Raw genomic sequence first — 22,615 nt, forward strand, 5'->3', positions numbered from 1 at the left:
AGCAGCCACAATTATGCTTTAAAAGGCCTAAGTAACACATGTAAGGGGAGGGTTCAGGGCACCAAACCTTAAATCCCAGTCAACAGAGGAACAGCCGATCAGATGCCGAACCCTTCTGAAGTTGTTACTCAGATATTTTGTTACTCCAATACAAGTTTCCTCTACAACTTTTTTTTCCCCTCCTGTTGTACACTTACCTTCAGATACGCAATGTGGTATTCTAGAAGAACCTGGACATTTCCAATGCTTTCTTTAGTACCCACAAATACAAATGGTACCATTCCCTACAGAAACAAAGCACAAAATCTTGCTTTCAGAAAGAATATTATCATCAAAATACTTTCTGCTTAATTTATAAAAGCAATCTGAACGGTAACTGAATCTCACACAGCAAAGACACACCAGAAACAGCTCACAGACTGGGATAAGGGCTTATCTACTCAGACTTCAGACTGCCCAGTGTTCCCAACATCCCATTCTACCAGCTGAGGTAATTTGACATACAGTTTCTATGTCCCACTGGTTGCCCCTGCAACACAATTGCTGGACATGTTTCTATCACAGCAGCTGTGTGTAGAGGCATTCACAGACTCCTGAGAAGTGTGCAGTGGTTAACTAAGCCAACTTGACAAGATGAAGCACCTTTACACTATTTTATGCTATGTTCTCATGTATTTAAAATTTATCAACCCCAAATTAGTGTTTCCAGTGTTGACAGCTATACAGCTACGCTGTACATAGGAGCTAGGTTTTTGCTCCTGAAGCAAGTATTTTTCTTGAGCTGTTTCATAGAAGACTTACTGCACAATGCCATTCTGAAAAACACCTAAAAATCTATTTCTACAGCTATAAAAATCTGTAAGATGGGCTTTGTTAAACAATTCATAAGCACAGCCCTATCACAGAGGCCATGGTTTCTTAAAATGAACATCACTGCTATAGGTCGGCCATGAAGAACAAGGCCGCATAGGCCATGAAGTCTATAGACATAAACTGAACAATGACACTGAGAGGGAACAATAATCCCACCCTAATGCAGTAAGGTAGCACCTTGCTCTAGAAATTTTTACTCTCTGCATGTTTTCTGGTGTTTTCTTTGTTAAAGGATTCAAAATAACTCATTCCAAAATAAAAACACAATTGTAAGAAGAAATAAATACTCACATCTTCACGAGGCAGCTTATTTTCATTATCTCCTTCAATCCTCACCCTGACAACTCCAGACTTGTCTACAATCTCCTGAATCACTTTTCCATTTTTTCCAATTACTTTTCCTTCAGAGCAAGAAGAATTGTTTTAGACCAAAGTCCAAAACATTTTGAACAGGTTTTTATGTACCAAGAACTGCATCACTTCATTCCCCTTTGCCTTCCACTTCTTCCCCAACAAAATTTTTTCCGTGTCATACACATAAATAAAAACTGTGCCCAAACAGGACAAAGCTTCAGAAATCATATTCAAACGGTACGCACACACAGAACGGCAAGTACTGACCAAGATCAGCAACACATACAAGTTTCAAACATAACCAGAGTAGCAATGAAACGGCAGAACTTTTGAAAATGCATATTACAACCCATTTATCCAAATTATTTCATCATACTCTCCCTCCTAGGGAGCGATGACATCAGAATTGCCCTGAGTCATTCTTGCAACTCAGATATGGCATTTCCAGACTACATTTTGGAATTTACTTCCAGAATATCTACGCAGTTAATTTATCAAACAATTTGTTTGCGCTGCTAGAACCTAAGCTTCCAGCATCACCATTAAATCAGATTGTACAAGCCTGAAAGAGCTATGCTTAAAACATTTCAAGAGTTAAAATAACATGCAGTTTCTTGATAATTCCCTGATGCACAAAGTTTTCAAAGATGAATCACTTTCTATAGAAATGGAAAATCCAACAGGGCACTTGCACCTAGAGCTTTATGCACAGTCATGCTGAGTGCACTCCCTTTCTACAGGTCATGCAGCATTACGTACCAACAAGATTCCTGGGAACCTGAATAAAATCCTCCACGAATTCCAAGTAACTTCTGGCCTTTTTTACTGCATCGGCAGTCTGAAAATTAAAAAAAAAGAAAAAGAAAAAAGAGAATGTAATATGTTAAAAACAAAACCCTGTAGCAACATCCACAAGCCTCCAGAAGAGTACACGTTAAAAAACAAGATGAATGTGGTTCTGGCCACACCTCAGTTACAAAGCTTTTTAAGACATGACACCATCACTGAATTGTGGGAGGAACTTCTACCACTATTCTCTTAAAGTTTCAGTATGAAATAATGGAAATTAAGTGACAATAAATTTCTACAGGTCCTACAGTTACTGCAAGAAAAAATAAACAGCACAAAATTACCAACAGTGAAAGCACAGTCAGCATCTAGTCAGTAATGACAATGTTTGAGCACACTGATGCTTCGGCCCTTTCATCTGTCATCCCTTCTGCAACACAGCAGGCAGATCCTAGGCAGACATAACATTTACAAACCTGCAATTCTGGCACAGTTAGAAATGTTAAAGAAACAACTGTGGGCAATATGGATTTCAAGATGAAACAAGCAATGAAGCATGCAAGAAGAGACAAACAGGAAGGAGCTGCAGGAAGCAGGGCTATCTGCATGCTGACAGTAACAGATACAACCACCAACATCAACACGCAGTAGCAATTTTATGTTCAGTGAGCTCTACAAGGACACGACTGACAGCTCCGTGCCCTGCCTCAGAGGCACGATTATCGCTTCTTTCCCAAACAGAGAAGAAGGGTCAGTGACTGCTGTCACACCAACAGCCACGATGAGGAAAACAGCTGCAAGGACTGCTGTTCTCCAGGACACCCGGAGCATATCTATGCTTCCATGCAAGCACTTGGAATTTTTAACGCAAGCCCAACCTATATGACTGACTCACACCCCAACATGAGATAGCACAGAAGGCTGACTTGGATACGTCCTTGCAGTCAGTAATTCAGAACAGGAAAATAACCACCATTTACACACCTCCCAGAATTCCAGTTAGCACAAACTCTTAACTTCTAGGCAGAGAATATACGCCTGCTCCTGCTTGCTTACTCCATACAGTCCCCCATACAATCAAGACACATCCAGGTTACTTGCAAAGTATTTAACAGAAAGATGAAAGTAGAATGTTCTCCTACATCCAGCATTATTCCTGCTATTTCTGAAGCATCACAGTTCTACATGAAAGTGTGAAACAAGAACTGCATGGCTGCAGATTTCAAGGAAAATGTTCTTTAACACAGTTGCTAATAAAGATACAGCAGATAGACTCTCACATCTATTATAAATGGTGGAAACACCTCAGGAGCTTCATAATCATTCACAATCAATCAGGAGCAAGGTTTAGAAGCCCCTCCAGAGTCGTGGTAGCTCTTTTAGACCTTCCTGAACAGGAAAAATTACCTCTGTTGATCATTTGAAAAGCCCAGTCCTATGCAGATAAGTGCTTCCTAAGTAACAGCAAGGAAATATGTTTTTTCTGTTGTGATGAATTCGCTTTTTTTATTACTTCCCCAAAAAATATAAAATAAGAAGCATGTTACCCTACTTTAAATGGAACAGAATTAATGAAATGGTCCTAACGAACAGCCTTCTCTCTAAATGGAAAAGAGCAACTAAGTCTCCTGGAAAAATCTTGCTATCCTTCCATCCAAAGGCATGGTTAATGTAATCCCTAAGTATCTTAAAATAGGTACAACAGGGAAGAACCTCAAGAATTGCACGTGCAATTCCATTTTACCAGTAAGGAAGCTCTAACGAAGTTCTGTTTCAGGTGAGGCTTTCTCCCTCTGAGGAACCAAATTATTTCAGAAGCACGGATAATCCTACTCACTACCCAAGCTCTTAAGTTCACAGTACTGTGGTTTCTGAGTACCACAAGCGAGACGCTCAGTCAGAAAGGAAAGGGCCTAGGAATCAAAGTGATTTTGAATACACAGGGAAAAATCGTAAACAGAATCCTACACAGCTTAATTTCTAATTTTGTAGCTTTCCAATATTCTTCAAAATGCATCTCCTGGTTCTTCCCTCAAAGATTCTGGCTCTGATAAACACTGAACCTCTCTGCAAAATATAATCATGGGAGATCCTCAGACACTATAATGTCAAGGATACGGGGTCACTACTCCCACACATTTCTGAATGCAAAACAGCCTGCCTATGCACCAGGCATTAGGGTCTGGCTGCTTGCCAGCACCAGCAGAGACAAAAAGCAGGCAAATATATACAGATGCAAGAGCCTTAGTAACATGGAATCTTTGGGCTGCCAGAGAAGGACAAAGCTGGTGCTGTCAACAAGGCATCTGTGAGATTTAAAGCACATCAGGTAAGAGACATTCACAAATGGAATCTAACTCAGGGCAAACCAGCAGTACTTCATGTAATCCATCATTAACTGGCCAAAATAAAACCAGCATTAAATGGCCAAATTACAAAGAATCCGATATACGCCTGAATGTATTTGGCTCAGCTAGAGGACAGACACCACACAGATTAAAAAAAACACACATGAACTAGCAGGCTGGTGGCAGGGGGAGGGCACCAACAAGAAGAGCAGAGTAAACAAAAAAAATAAAAATTCCATCAACTAAGATAGCAGTCAACAATACCTCACTCAGGTTGACTGACATACATGGTGCAGCTACCCTGCATCTGTGCAACAACACTTGGACTGATTAAGACAGAACGTATCTATGGAAACCAACAGTGTGACAAAGTTTTGTATTTCACCTACATGCAGCACAAGCTGCCACAGTGCAATGCGCACATGGATATCCAAATGAGTACTGGGCAATTCCCAGTTTAGCTCTGTGTAACCACTCTGAAAGCAGATCGTGAGCATCAGACTCATGCAAAGCTTCTCCCTTACCTCTCCATAGATTCTGAAAGTACCGGTATCCTCCTCAAGTTCAATTGCAGTAACTCCTGGAACCTTCCTGGCTTGCTGTATGTTACTGCCGTGGGTTCCTATAGCAAGTCCCATTAAATCTTCTCTGACTACAAATTCCTCATGAAATGCTGCTGCAAGCTGCTTTGTGCACTGAAGGGAAAAAAAAAAAAAAAAAAAAAAGGCTCGTGTGCATGTCTTCAACATGAAGTACTGCTTCCAGCAGCAAGAATTTCAAGCTATTGCTTACTTCCAAGTGTTTTGTAGCTTCTTCATTTCTTGACATAAGCATAAGTTTGGTGCGAATGCTGCGCAAATGCATGTCACTCAGTATATTCACTCTCTTCACTGTTGCTTCACTGGCAGACTACAGAAAAGAAAAAGGATGTTTCATTTTTTAGGGAAAGTCACATTTCAAGGCTAAATTAAGAACCTGCTTATTTAAATAAATTATAAACATGAACCACATTTCCAGTACTTATGTGGACATTACTCTTCCACAAAACAATGAAAAATTCAGTACTATCTTTACCAAGCCAGCAATTTTCTGTTCTAACTCACATTATGTTTAACACTACAAGTCTTGCTATCACCTATGAAGTAGTTCCTTCCCTTTGATGTTCCAAACCGAACTAAATATTATCCTACCATATTATACTCATCACTCATTGACTCCCTGGTCTGATTCAAGTAGATATGATTAAGTAAGCAGAAAAACACAGAGAAACTAATGTTAGGAAAAGTCTATGTAGTAAAACAAAGCAATCACAGAAGAATCTAAGTGAACAATTCCTTAATGACTTCGTTTCGTAAAGAAATTTCACATTTGAAAAGGCCAACTAAGCTGTTTTTGCAAAAGCTCCTTTAGTCTACATAGTATCAAGTTAGGTCCCTCCCTATGATTCAGGCTCTGGGCTCCCTGCTAATCCGCACTACCCACCTGCCAGTTCACACCCAGGTTTCTGTGTGATGTGAGTTGATGCAGCTCTTCATGTGGAAACCCAGTTGTGGGTCAAAGCACAAAGTGTAATGCTGCACAGGTGGAACCAACTGCTCTCGAGCAGAGTAAGCTAGTTAGTTCTGAAGAATCCACACCAATCTCTGAAACAGCTCTCAGTCTGTTACGATTGTCATTCATACCTGAGAGCTGTTCCTAAATTTAGGCTATCTGCAGTGCAGTACTTACAATCCCCTCCAAAGGCCTGCCCCCATAGATCTGTACATCTGCATGTATTAAATTGCTCACTGCTTACAGAGTTCATGAAGTTAGACTGCAATCCACAGAAATGTACAGATGGCTACAGAACTACCATAAATGATATAATCAAAATCATGCAACATTCACATAAAAATAGTTACTTACAAGTATTATTAGCTGAGCAGTTTCAGCATGATAGAAAATTCTACATGCTCCCACAGCTTTCTTGAAATCTTTGTGTGCATTTTCGTTAGCGCATCTACAGAGATAAATGACTTATTTTAAGAAGTTGCATCAAAACAGAAAGAAGAAGAATGACTCGGGTTGGAAAGGACGTTAATGATCGCGCAGCTCCATTCCCTCAGCCATGGCAGTGATGCCACCCACTGGACCCAAGCAGGCTGCCGCGGCCTCACCCAGCCTGGCCTTTAACACCTCCAGGGATGGGGCACCCAGAGCTCTGGGAGGCTCCAATCAGTGCTTCGCTGCCCTCTGAGTAAAGAATCTCCTCCCAACACCTAACCTAAATCTCCCGTCTTTTAGTCTAAAAGCATTTCCCCTTGCCCTATCACTACCTGCCCATGTAATAATACAACCAGATCCCAGAATGTTTCACTAGCTTACAGTGAAGAACGTTCAGAAATTGGAAAATTCTCTCTTTCCATGCTTCCAGAGCTTATTTGTCCATGGGCCGTACCACCAGAGCTATGAGGCATCTCTCAGAACCAGAGACATGCCGTGAGTTCATCAGCTGCATAAGCCTGTGGCAAGACCTGAAGATCCCACCTGAGCACCTGCTTTCTGTCCCCAGCCCAAACCCTCAGCAGAGACCCCAGTCAGTAGATTCTAACTCAGCTACAGCAGTTACAGCCACCCTTATCATTTCTAATGGAGCTGTACAAGACCCTCAAAACATTCCCCCCCTCCTCTCCTCCCCCCTCCCCCACTCTCTCAAATACTTCTCATTAAATGAATTGCCTTATTAGTAAAATACGCATAACTACTCACGCATCCCTCAGATCTTCAGGAACATCCACTGTGCATTTGAAAAACGTGTTCTTTTTGACAGTTTTATTTTGATTCACAGGTCGGAGCCTTTCATAAGTCACGATTTCGTTGTAAGTGGCATCACAAGCAGCATACTCAATGACATAGAACTATGGAAGAATTTGTTTTTCCAAATGGTAACTTCAGTTAGCAATGACAAATATATACTAACCAATCAAATAAAAACAAACACACAGGCCAAGATCCCCCCCAGAACACCTGATTCCGTAAAAAAAAAAAAAAAAGAAAGAAAGACTCAAGTACCAGGAAAGAGTACATTCCTCATGTTACAACATGCTTTTCCACAGACCAGACTGCTTTCGTATTTAAAGTTTTAAATTTGGCACACCACCCTTATAAAGTAATTGATTTGACAATGGTATAGAGGTAGCAGCCTTCTGAGGATGAAAAAAAAAATACTTTTCCTGTTAAAAATAGTAGGCAATTAAGAATTCAGTAGAACTTTACACCTGTCATTAGTTAACTGAGATCATACAGATTAAGAATGTTGTTTCTTACAATTTAAAAGTCAAAGTTTCTAACCAACCAATGTAGCAAAGTACCAGTCAGTAAAAATCCTAATTTCTGTGGCATACAAGAACTGAAGTTAGCTCCAAATGAAGAACTATCATTTCAATCAGCTGAAATGAAAAATACACTTGTCTGAATCTACAGATAATTTTGCTGGTACAATCATAAAAGCCAGCAGTAAAACACAAGCTCTGCATATGCAAAAACAAACAACTAAACAACTGTTTTTCTACTACACTCCAGTGACATGTATGTTCAAACAGAACCACCAACACACGCTTGTAGATAGAGACTGCTTGATTACCAGGATTAGATTCGTGGTATAAACAGTAACCATAATCACAAATAAGGCACACTACTTTATTATTTCTTAGAGCCAACTTCCATTCACAGAGTACGATTTTTGGAAGCCATATGCTGCATGTATGCATACAGACCTCCATGCACTTGAATTACTAATAATCAGAATGTCCTGCTCAGCTATAAGAACACACTCCCAGTAAACACAGCATGGGTCATTCTAAAGTGATCTCAGCTTAAAAATCTGTTCTGCCATATTTTTGTACTGGTAGTTTATTCATCTGCTTGCATCACAAAGAACTTCTGTATTTACTGTATCTAACACAGCAGCATGAAAGCAGCAGTAAGGAGTTTACCTCTCCTTTCATCATTCGAACTTTTGCCAGCCACCAGCCACAAGGCTCTTGATCATTTGCTCTAGAGTAAACCTGAAAACAAGAGCAGTTAAACAAATGAAAGAACAATAGCACACACAGACATAATTGAGTTGCCTACATTTACAAGCGCATCTCAACTTCTCTAGCTCTCATTACAATGGAACTATATACTACTCCGAAATATTTTTTGCCTGTGTTGTTATTGTTATGTGCTTCTTGCACAAGTTTCATTGCTTTGCCCTGCAAGGAAATCTGTCTGTAATCCTTTCTATATTTCACTGACTATACAACAGAAATTGTTGGAGATAAAACCTTGAAAAAACACTTATTCAGTGGCAGTTCCTCACTAAATTTAAAAACTGTCTTAACACCAAAGTTCCTATACAGAAGGATCTCCAAAATTAAGGTTTTATTTTGCCTTTGGCTTACTTGATAAACTTGGGACTACATCACATATGATTACGTATTTTGTATTTAACAACTACCACTAACAATACAAGATCAAATACAGAACCAATGATATCTGAAGCTTTCTGTTTTTCCTGGTCTTCTAACCATTTGTATACAGACTACACAAGAAATTTAAGTTAACTGAAGAAATCTGAGGTAAAAAAATGCCTGAAGTTTAATCTCTAATAAAGCCAAAGTATTCCATATATTTTGAATAAAAACAGAAGAACTGAGCACATACATGCATCACTTCTTACACTATTTGCCTGGAACTGTAGCAGTATCCCAAAGATACTGTGACTTCAATGACAAGCACGATGTTAAACTGTGGGAATCACTGAAACTCCTAAGACAAACCAGGCACTCAACACAAACCTCCTGATTTCCCAGTTTAATGTGTGGTTTCTAGTTAATACTGCTTCTCTTTAAAACAGCTAATGCACACTATTTCCTCCAAGATATTTTCATACTAGATATTTCACCTGGACTGAAACCCAAGTTACCGGAACATCTCTGTTGAACTTTCACATTAAAATATTAAAATACCCAGCACTTAGAACTAGCAAGTTGGGTTTTTATCTCTTAAAATAGAGTTTTGTTTCAAATTTTAGATGATAATCAAGTTCCATTGGTAATTTTCTGAAGAAAAAAAAAAAGACCCTGTAATTTTCAGACAGTTTCTCTGGAAGCAAAATCTGCTGTATTTTAAAGTGCTATGAGAAAATTAAAACGTTTTTTATTTACCAGCTTAATAAATCCATTACTAGAGACACACTCCTTTTTCATTCTCCACTAATCTACTTACAGTCACCATAGTCTCAAAGAGACAATCAGTTATGTAACACAACAGCTCATTAGCAAACATCTGGATCAACTCACCTCCACTTCATCTCCTTCACCAATTTCTTTCTTGATATCAGGAGGTGGAGGTAATCTGACTTCATTAAAGGGTACTTGGCGCTCTGGCTGCCAACTGAAAGTTGAAGAGACATTACACATTAGTTCCAGGATTTTTCTGTTGTTTTCTTAAGGTCTTCATTTTTAGAACTCTGAGTTAACTCTCACTCATTTCATATAATCAGGTCTGTTTCTTCATTCCTAGAAAGCAAACTTCATAAGCGAAGTATCAAAACAACCCTGTCAAAGCAAAGACACAGCTGGGAAGATATTTAGTAACAGAACACGTCTTCAGCTCAATTCAGAAGAAAGTTCAATGGACTGACTCCACTGAACTGATTCTATTAACCCTCCATGAGAAGGTCAGATTGACATACTGAAATCTGTACTGCTCAATGAAAGCCTTGTTAACATGTGAATTCACCCCTGTGGTCCACCTTGGGTTTGTCCATTTCTTCAGCATTTTAACAATGACAATTTCATTGGCACTTAGCATTATAATTGCTTCCTATCAATTTTTAAGCATTGCAGGAAAATCCAACTGTGTTTCCTAAAAAACTTTGGAATTTTATCTACAACTATTTTTAAACAATCTCCAATGGGAGTCTGGCAAACAGATTCATTCCAAAACACATCTCGACATCTGCTTACTAATACTGATTACTACTACGCATGTAAAATTAATAAGCTAACTTCTTGTACAAGAAAGACTATTTATTTTTCTGTAGCTGGTTCTGCAAGGCTACTTACTTAAAAGTGTGCATTACAGGTGCATTATATGAATACTTGTAGAGTAACTGACATCCTCCGTATTCTTTTCTAATTCCTTTCTTCTCTGTAAATCTCACAGGAAGCCATGAAACTGTTTCTCATTCTTTTACTCAAAATGCCAACTGAAGATGGATTAAAATAAAGCCAGCACCACCATCAAAAATAACAATAAAAAAAACCTTACAACATCCAAGGGACTTGGACATGGTATCTGTCCAAGTATTCAACATCTATCATTTATAGACATCCTCAAGACCACATCAGGTACAGACAGACCCCAGGACCAACACATAACAGAAAGGGTTATGGAGTTTTGCCCTAGCCATGGCTGCACAGTTCATTTTTCTTCCAACTACAGGGTAACTTTGAAAAACCACCACCACCCTAACACAAGGAACATTGTGGATAGCTTTTGTTGAAGTTGGAAGGTATTTTTGTCATGAAATGTAGCTGAAATCTCATTTTACCTCTGAAAAACAGCAGAGGAGGTTGGAAAAAAAACCACCTGCGATTTAAAGATGCTTATAACTGTAATGGTCACTAACCTCAGGATCTGTGTATTGCCTCTTTCCTCCCTTCATCAAGTTATTATTCTCACAGATACAAAGGCAAATAGGAAGAGTTGAGAACAAAATGTATTCCACTGATTACGAGCTATGTAAAAGTTCAATTTGGAAATAGTATGAACACAGTGATCATAACTGAACAACAAGATACAAACTGCTGTCAACAACTGAGCTGCTTAAAGCTCTCTTGAGAATTTCAACTGTGCAGTGCAGGTTATGAATCCACCTTACAGAAAGTTATAGATTGCCCACAATGAGATGCAGCAATAGAAGAGACTTCACCACTCCAAGAAAATCTTCAGACTGTATGCAGTAGTCTAGCTTTGCTTCCATCTCTGGAGGATCTTCATCTACCGTACGGAGACAGTACAGTAATGACTCACCCATTTCAGCCATAAGGTATTTTGCTATTTTTTGAGAAAACAGGAAGAAATATACACAGAAGGCTCAGTTCTGAGAATATGACTTAAAGTTCTGATGACGTTAAGTCCAAAATGGGAGCATCTCACCAGCAAAATGTCACCAACAGCTATTTAAGAAATTAGTTGTGATTTGTTACAAATTACCTACTAAGAGAATCAGGCATGCGATGCCTACTGGTCTACTTGATTATCACAAATATTTGGTAAAAGCTATAAAAAAATTGAGGTGCTTCTTACTATATAGATGTCTACTAATATGGCTGCTTCAAATTCAAATGGACCTACAAGGAATTGCACCTAGAACCTCACCTGTACACCACAACAAAGACTCCCAGGTCCTGATGATTCTGTGTTCATTCTCTGCCTCTTCTCCAAAACCTCTCCTAATGGACTTGCTATCTGACCACAGATTAATTATTGCTTGCAGTGATGCTAGTTCACCAACTTTGGGAACCTTGTAATAGCTATAGATTAGGACTGGTAAACAACAGCAGAAAACGTAAACTGAATGCCATTAGCAGACTCACTTACTTTGCTAAGTGCTGATCACTATCACCAACAGACGAATGCATTCCGGATGGTACCCTCCTGCCAATTTCAATTTGATTAAAGCCCTTATGAATTTAACTCAATAAAAAGAGTAATAATTTATCAAACTTACCTCATGGCACAAATAGAGTAGTATGCATACTTCCTGATAAGGGCTATTTTTGGTCAACAAAGCACTCAACATATGTTGTAGCTTACCCTTTTCAGAACGAAGCTGTTGCTGCCACACACTCAGTAAAACACATTGATGACATGGATATAAACCAGCAGAAACATGTTTGCCAATAATTAAACACCTGCTGTGAACCACAGGCACTTCCTTTAGCTCACTTGGCTCGTGGTGTGAAAGCACGTGCCTTCAAGGCTAAGAACATCTACTCTTATAGAAAAGTAACATGGATGTTGAATACGAAAATGAAGATCAACAAGAGGAGGATGAAGAAGCAGATCTGTGGGATTCTTTGGAGGATGGCAAGGACAGAGGAGGGGTGAGGTGATATGAAAACCAAAGAGACACAAAGAGCTTCCATAACCACCCACAAAGTCCTAGCTATGGCTGCCACTTCATCTTCTAACTGATGTTTATAGAAGAGCTAGAAAACAGGTTAGAAAGACAGACTGGATTTACAGAGTAAAAAACCAGGATTATCTTTTTCTCTCCAGGATTTTTTTCATACATGCATTACACACACATACATATACATACATCCAAGGATTACATAAACCATTCATAAAATATTGTGTGTACATACATGCAAGCTTCCCACTATTAGGCTTCTTACTCCCTCATCTCCCTTCAGGAAAGGCTGACTGATGAATCTGCAGGCTGGTGCTGGCAGCTTAGAAACCATTTGCACATCAAGAGCCGATGCATTTCCTAATGTTGATTTTTTATGCATGCACACACACACACACACACATATATACACACTACTTTATATATATAAAGTAGTATATATATATAAAATATATATTTATATATATAAAGTAGTATGGTTAGGTTGTGGTTGGACTCTATGATGTTTAAGGTCTTTTCCAACCTGAGCAATTATATGGATTCTACTCTGCACTAGTTAAAAAAGTCACTCCATCAGGACATTTGTATCCTTTTTTCAGGTTGATGAAGCTGATCACACTCCCCAGGTCAGACACAGAAAGAACTGCTCAGGAAACAGAGCTACTCAGGTATTTTCCACCTTTCTTCACTGTAGGTATAAGAATATCAGACAGCTGCCACTACTTTCTAATTACAACTGTCCATTGCGTCTGGCATCACTACAATACCAAAATAAAAAATCAAGGAGTGCCTAATTAACTTTGTGACTTCTGATACCACAGCTATATAAGGAATCAGTTCATAACAGAATACAACAGTGAACCTGTATTTCTAGAACTACCTTTCTAATGAAGTCTACTTCCCCTTCATGTCAAAACAAACAAAACAATATACAATACACAAATACACAAATGATTTTTAAGATAAAATACTTACTTGTTTTCAAACACAACAGTGAGTGAATCCTCATGAACATCTTTGATAAATCCCTAAAACGAAAACAATTTTGTTGTAAGACATGGAATCACAACAAGGCAGCAGTTTCAGCACAGACTGAAACCACCCGAGAACACCACTGCTGTTATAATCTGAATGTAGGAAAGTTTCCAGACAATCCCACTGCATGGGTGAGGCGCTCTAAGAAATACGTTACACATGGACTATTGAAAGCCATTTTTCATACAGACACATTTACAACCGAAGTACTGTTTTCAAAGTTTATTGTTTTCTTCACAGGCATACACAGCTACTTTACACAAGCAAAAGGAGAAAGCTGCAGTCCCAGAGCAAGGAGCCCAACTCAAAATAATGTCCAACAACTGTGAGCAGCACCACTTGCTTCTTCAGGTGTTCTTCTCAAACAAAAAAGAAAAAAGAGTCCCAAACAACTGTCCTTCAGAATAGCACAATCTGAAGGATGGATAAAATTTGGCTATGTGGCTACTTAACTATGTCATCCTTCAAACACAAGACTGGGAACAGTGTGCAGTCAAATCCCCACAGCACCTCACAGAAGAGCAAAGATAATAGGATGTTTCACGTCATTTTGTGTGACATTTTTATGATCTTGGAAACAACTGCAGCAAAATCCCATTTTTCTTCCTTTTGAAAAACGAAGGGCTTTTTAGCAGTGCGCTGATTATGTCAAAAACCTGAAGACAAAGAACAACCTGATGGAAAAAATTATACCCAAGCAGAAATAAAGGCCTCCCATCTGGTAGTTAAGGGAAGAAGGCACGCTGCAAACACAAGGGAACAAAAGAAAAGCAGAAGACAAAGACAACAAAAAATAACAAAGTAAGAAAATGTTTTCTAATGACTCCTGTGTTTGTTATAGCCTGGTATGTGCCCAAGAACAGAAGACCAAGGAGGAACGTGCAGTTTCAGGTGAGAAGACAGTTCCAAAGGATCCTTATGAAAGGCTCCAGGAAACCTGCTGAATGGATTAAGTTGCCTTCACAAACTGCCAGCCAAGGAGGTCTGAGAACAGTGTCAGCTGTGCGAGGAGTACAGCACCCACAGAGGTGTCACGGGTCAGCTCAAAAAAAAAAGGCACCTCAACATGGGCTCCCCGTGCCTGACAGACGCTGCACAAGCCTGCAGTGACAGCTGGCTGCAAGGGGCTGGAGGAATGAATCTCCCTGGACCCATACCTGTACTTGTGCAACGCCAGCAAAGGGCAGCATTCACTTGAAATCTGAGTGCCCGCTCCCTAAGCAACGCTCACAAGACACCAGCCAGCAGTGCAAGGAAGTGGTTACAGCACAAACAGCTGGGTAATCCCGAACACACCAGGCCGCCAGAAACCAAAGTCACCTTGTTCAACCACCTAGTGTGCTCCTAATGAAATAAACCCTTTTAGAGGCCACCCTGCCTCTGCCAGGGAAGGAAGGCAAAGCCCTTTGAGACAGAAGCAACAGAGGCAGTTGGCAGCAAACCACGTGTGCACACAGGGATTTGCAGTTCACATGAAGTTTCTGTACAGGAAGACTGAAGCCATGCCTGCTTCATGAGGCAAGGAACATGAAGGGCATACAACACGTTACTGGTTGAACCATCTGTTAGCTACCAACATCTGTAAATAACCAGAAAAGTTCCATTTTATTTACCAGCATGGGGATAAGTTACTGCTACACAAAATGCAGGAAATAATGTTTTTCTACAACAAGTCATTCAGATTCTATAAAAAAATACGTAAGAAAAATCACATCAGCATGAACCAGGTTTGCATGGTCCAACACTGCTGGAATACCAACTTACTGGCAGCAAGCAATACTTAGCGGAGATTTAAACCCCTTAAGACGGGTAACTTTTTATCTACACCCTCACCATGTGAATTTCTGGAGCTCCTTGGCACAAAGCAGCCCCTTAGCTCGCTGCACTTGCAGTGCCACACAGGAGCACCATCCGTCCCACACGGGGGCACATATGCTCTGTTTGCTAGAATTATCAGAGCAACATCCCCAGTTGGCACGCTCTGACTCTTCTACTCCACAGCACTCACATGAGAAATACTTCAGAAGAGATAAGCTAACATTTATCAGGTATTCACTGCAGGTCACAAAGGACAAATAAAACATTAAACACAACCGTATCTAAATAATTATATTATTGTGAAAAGGCCTGTTCAGAGTCTAGTTGTACAAATACAAGATGAACAGTGAAGGAATATCATGCTTTTCAGACATCCCAAGGTTTAATTCTTCCTCTTATGGTCAGTTTCTCTTCTACAGAGGGAGGAACACACACTTACAGCAACAGAAGTGCAGCAGCAGGAGGCAGACAGAGCAACACCACCAGTAGGAATGAGAATTCATATAGGTTTTAAATTGTTCTATAAGAAATCACTTGGTCATTATCACCAAGCAACTTGTCAAAAATATGATATCATTTGTGAAGAGTAACAAGTCCTCTCTGTTTTCCTAGCTACAGCCCTGGCCTACCCTAGGAGCATTATCAGCCATCACCTGCAACTCCAAGATAAAATCAGAAAGATTTCATGCACATCATGATGATATTTACTGCAATTTTTTTTAGAAGTATTCCAATAGCCTGGAGATGACTGTCAATTTTTTTTTAAAAAAACACTTCACAGTTCCGCTCAAAACTTGAAAAATTAAGATATCTTGAATAAAGCAGATTTACTTTTTACATTAAACGTCCCATTAAATGCCACACATTTATAAGCGTTCATCAGACCCAATCTGAAGAGACATTAACTTTTCTTTTTTCCCCAAATGGTTTTCAAACAGGAATTTCAAAGGAGCTCGTTATCAGCAACGTAACCTCTGTACATAGATTTGTATTCTAACTTTGCATTCCTCATGTCTTACATTGCATAAGAACCACTTCTTGCGAGGTTCGCTGATTACACGCTTTCGCTTTTCTTCAACTAAACAGGCTGCTGTTAGTGGCACTTAATTTAGCAGCAATGGCTACAGATGGACAAAGCCAGTAACTAAATTCAGAGCTCCTCCATACAGGTGATGAGGCAGAGCAAGCCAACAGGAGACCACGCACCACCAACTAATATATGGCATAAAAGCAATAATGCTGTTGCATGAGGAACCACTTCACATATAACATTTCCAAATATGCTTTACACCACACGTGAAGTTGCTGATAAGAAGAAAAATTAATGCGCAACTTCACCTTGGCAGACCTCAGCTTTGGCCCAGCCAGATCTTCATGTCAGTCACTCAGTGCCACATCTCTGAAGCCCATGTATGTGCTGAGAGCTGCTCACAAGGCAGCAGGGACTCTACTGTACTACACTATTAATGGCGTGCAGCTCACAGTGCTCCAGGCAGACCTGTCTCTGCCACTCACTGGGCAGGAACCAACTCCCAGCACCTGTAAGCTGAGAGCTGGCACGGCCAGGGCTTGCCAGCTGCATTTGGGATCTGAGACCCAGCAAAGTTAACATGAGGCCATACTGTACACCAAGCATGAACAGAATGGCAGGAGACTAAAAAAGACCACCTGCCACCAAAACCACTGCGGCTGGGACTTCCTCACCTCACAACAAGCAGCACACACAGCATCTTCCCCTTTTACCTGGGTTCTGCTCACGGATTTAGGATTAGGATCTGCTTATGACATAAACGGATCAAGACTTACTGAAGTGCCCTTACAGTGAACCGTGCTTATGTGGACACACACACACACACACCCATATTTGTCTTTTACATCCAGTTCCACACAAAGTCACAAAACCCATCTAACAGCCAGATGCAATCTGAAATCCCTCTTCAGCCCACTTTCAGACTAGCTGACCCCAAGCACAGCAGTCCAACCTAAAGTGAAGGTGCTGCCAGTGAGGCTGCAGGCATCCCTTCCTGGGGCAGACAGACAACGTGCTGCTTCTGAGCCACATCCACCACACCAAAAGCTGCGCTGGGAACGCGGGGCACGGCTGAGCACATCTCCAACAGTAACACTGACATCAAGTACTGCGGCTGCTCCTGAATCACCAACATAAAGGTCAAGAAGCCTATATCCAATTACCAGTCCTTTCACTCCTGTCAGAACCAAACACTGTTAGTATTTTAAACCAACAGTTTCTGTCTCATGTAACAAATACAAAACCTCCCACTTAATTATTACTATTCCATTCTGACCCCCATAAAGAAATAACAAAGCAAACACAGGAAGCTTGTAAACAATCAAGATGCTCTGCCTTTCTGGTTTGAACTTCGAGGTGATCTTTTCACTGCAAATGCTACAGGGCCTGCTAACAGATGGCAGGCCACGCATTACGAGCGGGCATCAGGTAGGAAATAATGCTCAACTCTTATTTCAGTTCTAACCACCACTCTTTTATTTATGACATTGCTACTTATCTCCATTCACAATCATCATTATCATGTGTAAATTCAAGAGTCCTCATGAGTCACACAAGAATCTCAGCACTGAATCTCCTGGTTTAGGCTTATGAATGAAATTTAAATTACTCACGTTATTTATGCTGCTTTCTTCATGTGCATATTCCCAAAGGGCAAAACTTCTGAAAGATGCCCTCCACTCACTGTGTACATGAGAAATCAATAATCACTGCCTGCAGTGTCTGCCTTTTATCAGCCTAAGAGAGTCAAGACAAAGACTCTCCGATGGCAATGACTAGACAGTTCATGCACCAGTCTACTGTTCCAAGAACACCTTTAAAATGCATGAGATTTCCCATCCAGTAAGACAAGATTTAATAAGAATTGCTGTCCATCAAGAGACAGCTGAAACCTTTACAAAAATAAAAACACCCCTCATTCCACTTACTGTAATGCTTCCTGGTGTAATAATTGGGCACCAACACCCACATAAGCCTATTAACGACAGTTTTCTATTTTACTGTCAAGCTAAAAAACAAACAGAACATCTCATGGAGAAGTTTCCAAAGCTTCTCATTACAACTTCCAAACATCAATATATTTTTATTGATATATAAGTATGTTTTTGCACAGAACTGCTCGCTGTGCTTTGACATCAAACACACAGAGAAATACCATGCCTTCTTCTATCATTTCTTCCTGCAGCAACATTTAGGCTGCTCTCTCTATGAAAGCCTAGCTCAGCTCCTGCTCCCAGAGCTACAGCCAGGACTGCTACCAAAACCACACGTCCTACCACGGGTACCAAGAACGTGCATTAGAACATGACAACTGAAGGTGAAGAGTCAAAAATGACAAAAATAGGAAATAGGCTTTATTTCAATGCAGCTACTCCTGCAGAAGGGGAAGATTACTAGGGCAAGCCACACAGCAGTTTGTTCTTTAGTAGATGGAAATCCCTACAGCAATGAAAGCAATGAATCTTCAGTTATTCAGATGTCACCAAAAGGCTCCATGTGCAATAAGCTATCTATTGCTCAGCTCATGGACTTCAGTGTCATTTTATTTCGAGCAGACATCCAAACTCACAACAAGAAGTGGAACCATGGCTCTCACTTGCATATAGAGAAAATTTTCATTTTGTTCTTGCCAATGTACACTTCACAGCTGACAGCACATAGGGCAATGGGTACACAGCAGAATAGAGGAGGTTGGCTTGAATATCAAGAAACACTTCTTTCCCTCTGTGGGTGATGAAGCACTGACACAGGCTGCCCAGAGGCTATGGAATATTCTCTGTGGAGATCTCCAAAAGCTGCTGGGATGTGGTGCGGAGCACAGTGCTCTAGGCAGCTCTGCTCGGGCAGGGGTTGGACAGACAGACCCAGGTGTCCCTGCCAACCAGTCCCTAATTCTGGGAGCCAATGATCTACATCTCTATGAAGAATGACCAAAGTTCCAAGCTCCACACAGAAAACCATCAGCCTGAGAACACTGTAGTCAGGCCAAGACAGGACCGAGAGCATTCAAGTCTCACTGTTTCCAACCCAGTTTGCTCTCAAAAAAATCCATGCATGTTTGGTCATTTTAAACTGAGAAAAAAGAAAAAAAAAATCCAATAAACTAATGAAGTCTGTTCTAACGCCTTGAAGAAAATAAATCAACCTGCAATCTAGAACTCAAGTAGACATCATCAGCCCTCCCGAGGTCAGGATCAACGTGCCTTCAGCAGATACAACTGTTAACTAGCTTGGTTTATCATCCCATTCTCCAACTGTTCCACCACACAAACCTCATCTTTACCACAAGAGCACAAGTCCTTTGGAGAAAAGATGGCACCGATGGGGCTCAGAGACAACAGATGAGTAATACTGACAGACGCAGTCTTCTGAGCAGCAGGGATTGGCCGAACATACTCTGCTGTCTATTGCTGGAGAACTTGAGGGTAAAATGCAGAAGAAATGCCATTCTGTTCTCTAGATCGCATTACTGATTTAAAGCAAAGGGGGAAAACAGTTTGGAGATAAATGAACAAAAGATTAAATTTAGAACATACTATTTCTTTTTAGACAGAAGAATTTTACTTGGTGCCTACCACAACCACAGTTACTTCCCACTGATATATGCATCAAGAAAAACAATTTTATTTTTCATGTATTTTAATAAAGAGCATAGTTTTTCTTATTAGTTTATAGCAATCCTCGTTTTACCAACCATGGTCATACTTCTAGTAACTATTAGAAAAACATTAAAACACTCCAACAGATGCAATCACTACTGTTACTACAGCTAAGTTGCAGATCGTATTAACAACTAATTAGAAAAAACTGTCCTGTAGTTGTTTACGTAATTATTTTGGTCTTATCTCTCCTGGCATAGCAGGATCCTTCTCACGTCATCTACCAGGAGGTATGTAGTCATAATGAATCTAAATTCAGACTGTTCTGAGCCCAAACTTCAAATGTTATTCCCTCTTACAACCTCACAAATGCCATCATCAATCCTAAGTGAGCACTTTCTAAATGAGACCGACACACCTTCTCCTTCACTTCCCAAACTTTACACAGCAGAAGCACTACTTAGTTCCACAACACAGGCATAACCTGTCTACCCTCAACTCTTAAGACTCACAAAATGGAGCCAGACACACAGATTTCACTTCAAAAAACTGCATTTTAAAATCATTTTTCTGCTTGGTTTATTGTGTTTTGGGGTGGGTTTTGCACACAACAACAGTGACTGTTGAGAGTTGGGGCTTTCCCCACTCCAGGCCCAAGCACTCTAACCCATCTGTTTCTCAAGAAGCAAATGGCTTTCATTGCTGGACCTAATCTCCATTTCGCTGACCTGAAAGCCAATAATGACATTTTTAAGTAAAACTTCTGCTTGCTAGCCACCATCCAGAGGGCTGAACACATGATGGGGCTAATCCAAGCCTGACAATTCGCACTGACTTAGGAGACGTCATTATTGCAGAATTTAAATCAGGCTTATTGCAATAAATGCTGTACACACAGCTCCAAGAATTCAACACACCTCCTAATGCTCCTATTAGTCCCACATTCCCCTGAAGCAGAAGAAAGAACCAGCTCATGCTTCGTTCTTTGCCCAAGATCATAGGGCACAGATGGAAAGCTAAGAAGGGTGTCTCCAAATTCCATGTTTCCTAACGGGCAGGAAAAATAATCAACCCTGTTTTAGATCAGCTGTGTTCAAAATACAGATTATTTTGATGTGGGATTCCACATGGTTATTTTTAATCTACCTAAAAATTCATCTCATATGCGAAATTTATTATCTACGGATTTTAGTAAAAAGAATGAAGAGGAACACCTACCAAGGGCACAGAGCTTATCCCATTACACTCCTTCCTCGTAAGATTATCTCCTATTTGTCTCTTTTAATAGCCAATTGCAAGAAAAAACAAAAAAAAAACAATAACAAAAAAAAAAACACAAACACAAAAAACCACCCAAACCCTGACTCCTGCAGTCAGCTCCTGCAGTCAGAATCCTCTGCCCGCCGCCTCCACATGCCGTACGGATCCCCAACGGCTCCCAACCCAAATCCACAGACGCGAGCAGGAAAATGGGAGGCACGGCAGGCCGCCCCCCGGCCCCAAGCGCAGTCCCGCCCCGCACGGCTGCGGAGTACAGCGCTGCGGGAAGGAGGCAGCGGCTCTGGCCATAAAAAGAGCGGAGCGTTAACGGCTGCCCCGGGCTGAAGGGAATGAGTGACGGGCACAGCTGAGGCACGGCGCACGGATCCCGTACCGTCCCGGCATTCCGGGGAAGCTGATGGCGAAGGAAGCCTTCTGATGACATAAATAAACCCGAAATCGTTACGGAATTATTCCAAATATTTTAAAAGCAATTATTTCTACCTCCGATGCCCCCCCGTTCAGCCCCAACCCCCCCCCCTTCTCTCCACGCCCCCCAATCCCCGCACCACAGACCCCCCCCTACCCGCGGCCCCCCCTTTCCGCGGCGCCTTTCCTTCCCCTCAGCGGATCCCCTCATCGCGGCCCCGCCGCGCCGCACCGCCACACCCCGGCACCGCCGCCCCGCGCCCCCCCTCACGGCCCGGCTCGGAGGCTCCGCTCACGACCGCCCGCCCCTCTCGGCTCCCGGCGCGGCACGCAAAGCCTCGCGCGGCTCCGGCCCCGCACCGCGCCCGTACCTTGTAGAAGGCCCCATTGGAGCCGCGCACTTCCACCGTCAGCTCCTCCATGTTGCAAGCGCAAAGGACGCCGGGACGTGCTTCTAGAAACTGTCACCACGGGGGGGAGTGCTGCCCGGGCTCCCCTCCCCCTCCGCCCGCCCCCCGGGGCTGCTCCCGCCCCACGCGGTACTGCCGCTCCGCCCAAGCCGCGGCCGGGGGTGCCGGGAGCCGCCGGAGCGGGGCGTTCCCTGCGGGAAGGGCTGGCGGCGGCCGCTTCCCCCCCCCGCGCGCGGCCAGGGGATGGGAGCGGCCGGGCGCCGCGCTGAGGGGCCGGGCTCTCCCGCCTTGCCGGCTCGCAGGTGGCCCCGCGGCCCCGCCCCGCAGCCGCCGCGATGCGCAAATGGCGGAAGCGGTGACTCGGGCCGCAGTCGGCGCTGCGGGGAAAATGCGGCGTTTTGCGCGGTTTCCTTTTTGTAAGCGGTACCGCTGCGGAAGGCCGAGCCGCATCGCCGCCCGCCTCCCCCCGCCCCTGCACCGCTACCCGCCGCCTTTGTCCGTCC

The 22,615-nt window shown here is 41.9% G+C and overlaps 1 protein-coding gene across 5 annotated transcripts in view; it reads right to left on the reverse strand.

Moving 5' to 3' along the window:
* FXR1 (FMR1 autosomal homolog 1) overlaps window positions 1–22,217 on the reverse strand; it is a 30,244-nt gene extending 8,027 nt beyond the window's left edge. For 2 of the 5 annotated variants that reach the window (XM_085233032.1, XM_085233030.1), the window contains exons 1-11: window positions 22,074–22,216; window positions 13,507–13,559; window positions 9,689–9,782; window positions 8,339–8,410; window positions 7,113–7,261; window positions 6,270–6,363; window positions 5,157–5,273; window positions 4,889–5,059; window positions 1,987–2,065; window positions 1,165–1,274; window positions 198–284 (exon numbers count right to left, since the gene is read on the reverse strand). In XM_085233032.1, coding sequence (XP_085089158.1) covers window positions 198–284; window positions 1,165–1,274; window positions 1,987–2,065; window positions 4,889–5,059; window positions 5,157–5,273; window positions 6,270–6,363; window positions 7,113–7,261; window positions 8,339–8,410; window positions 9,689–9,782; window positions 13,507–13,559; window positions 22,074–22,124 — 1,077 coding nt within the window. In that variant the 5' untranslated portion in view covers window positions 22,125–22,216. Of the gene's footprint in view, window positions 1–197; window positions 285–1,164; window positions 1,275–1,986; window positions 2,066–4,888; window positions 5,060–5,156; window positions 5,274–6,269; window positions 6,364–7,112; window positions 7,262–8,338; window positions 8,411–9,688; window positions 9,783–13,506; window positions 13,560–22,073 lie in introns of all 5 variants that reach the window. The other 3 variants (XM_085233031.1, XM_085233029.1, XM_085233033.1) reach the window with 2 other exon arrangements.
* Between the last annotated feature and the right edge of the window lie 398 nt (window positions 22,218–22,615).

Source organism: Meleagris gallopavo, chromosome 11, assembly GCF_905368555.1.
Source record: "Meleagris gallopavo chromosome 11, MGAL_WU_HG_1.1, whole genome shotgun sequence".
Taxonomy (NCBI): Eukaryota; Metazoa; Chordata; class Aves; order Galliformes; family Phasianidae; genus Meleagris; species Meleagris gallopavo.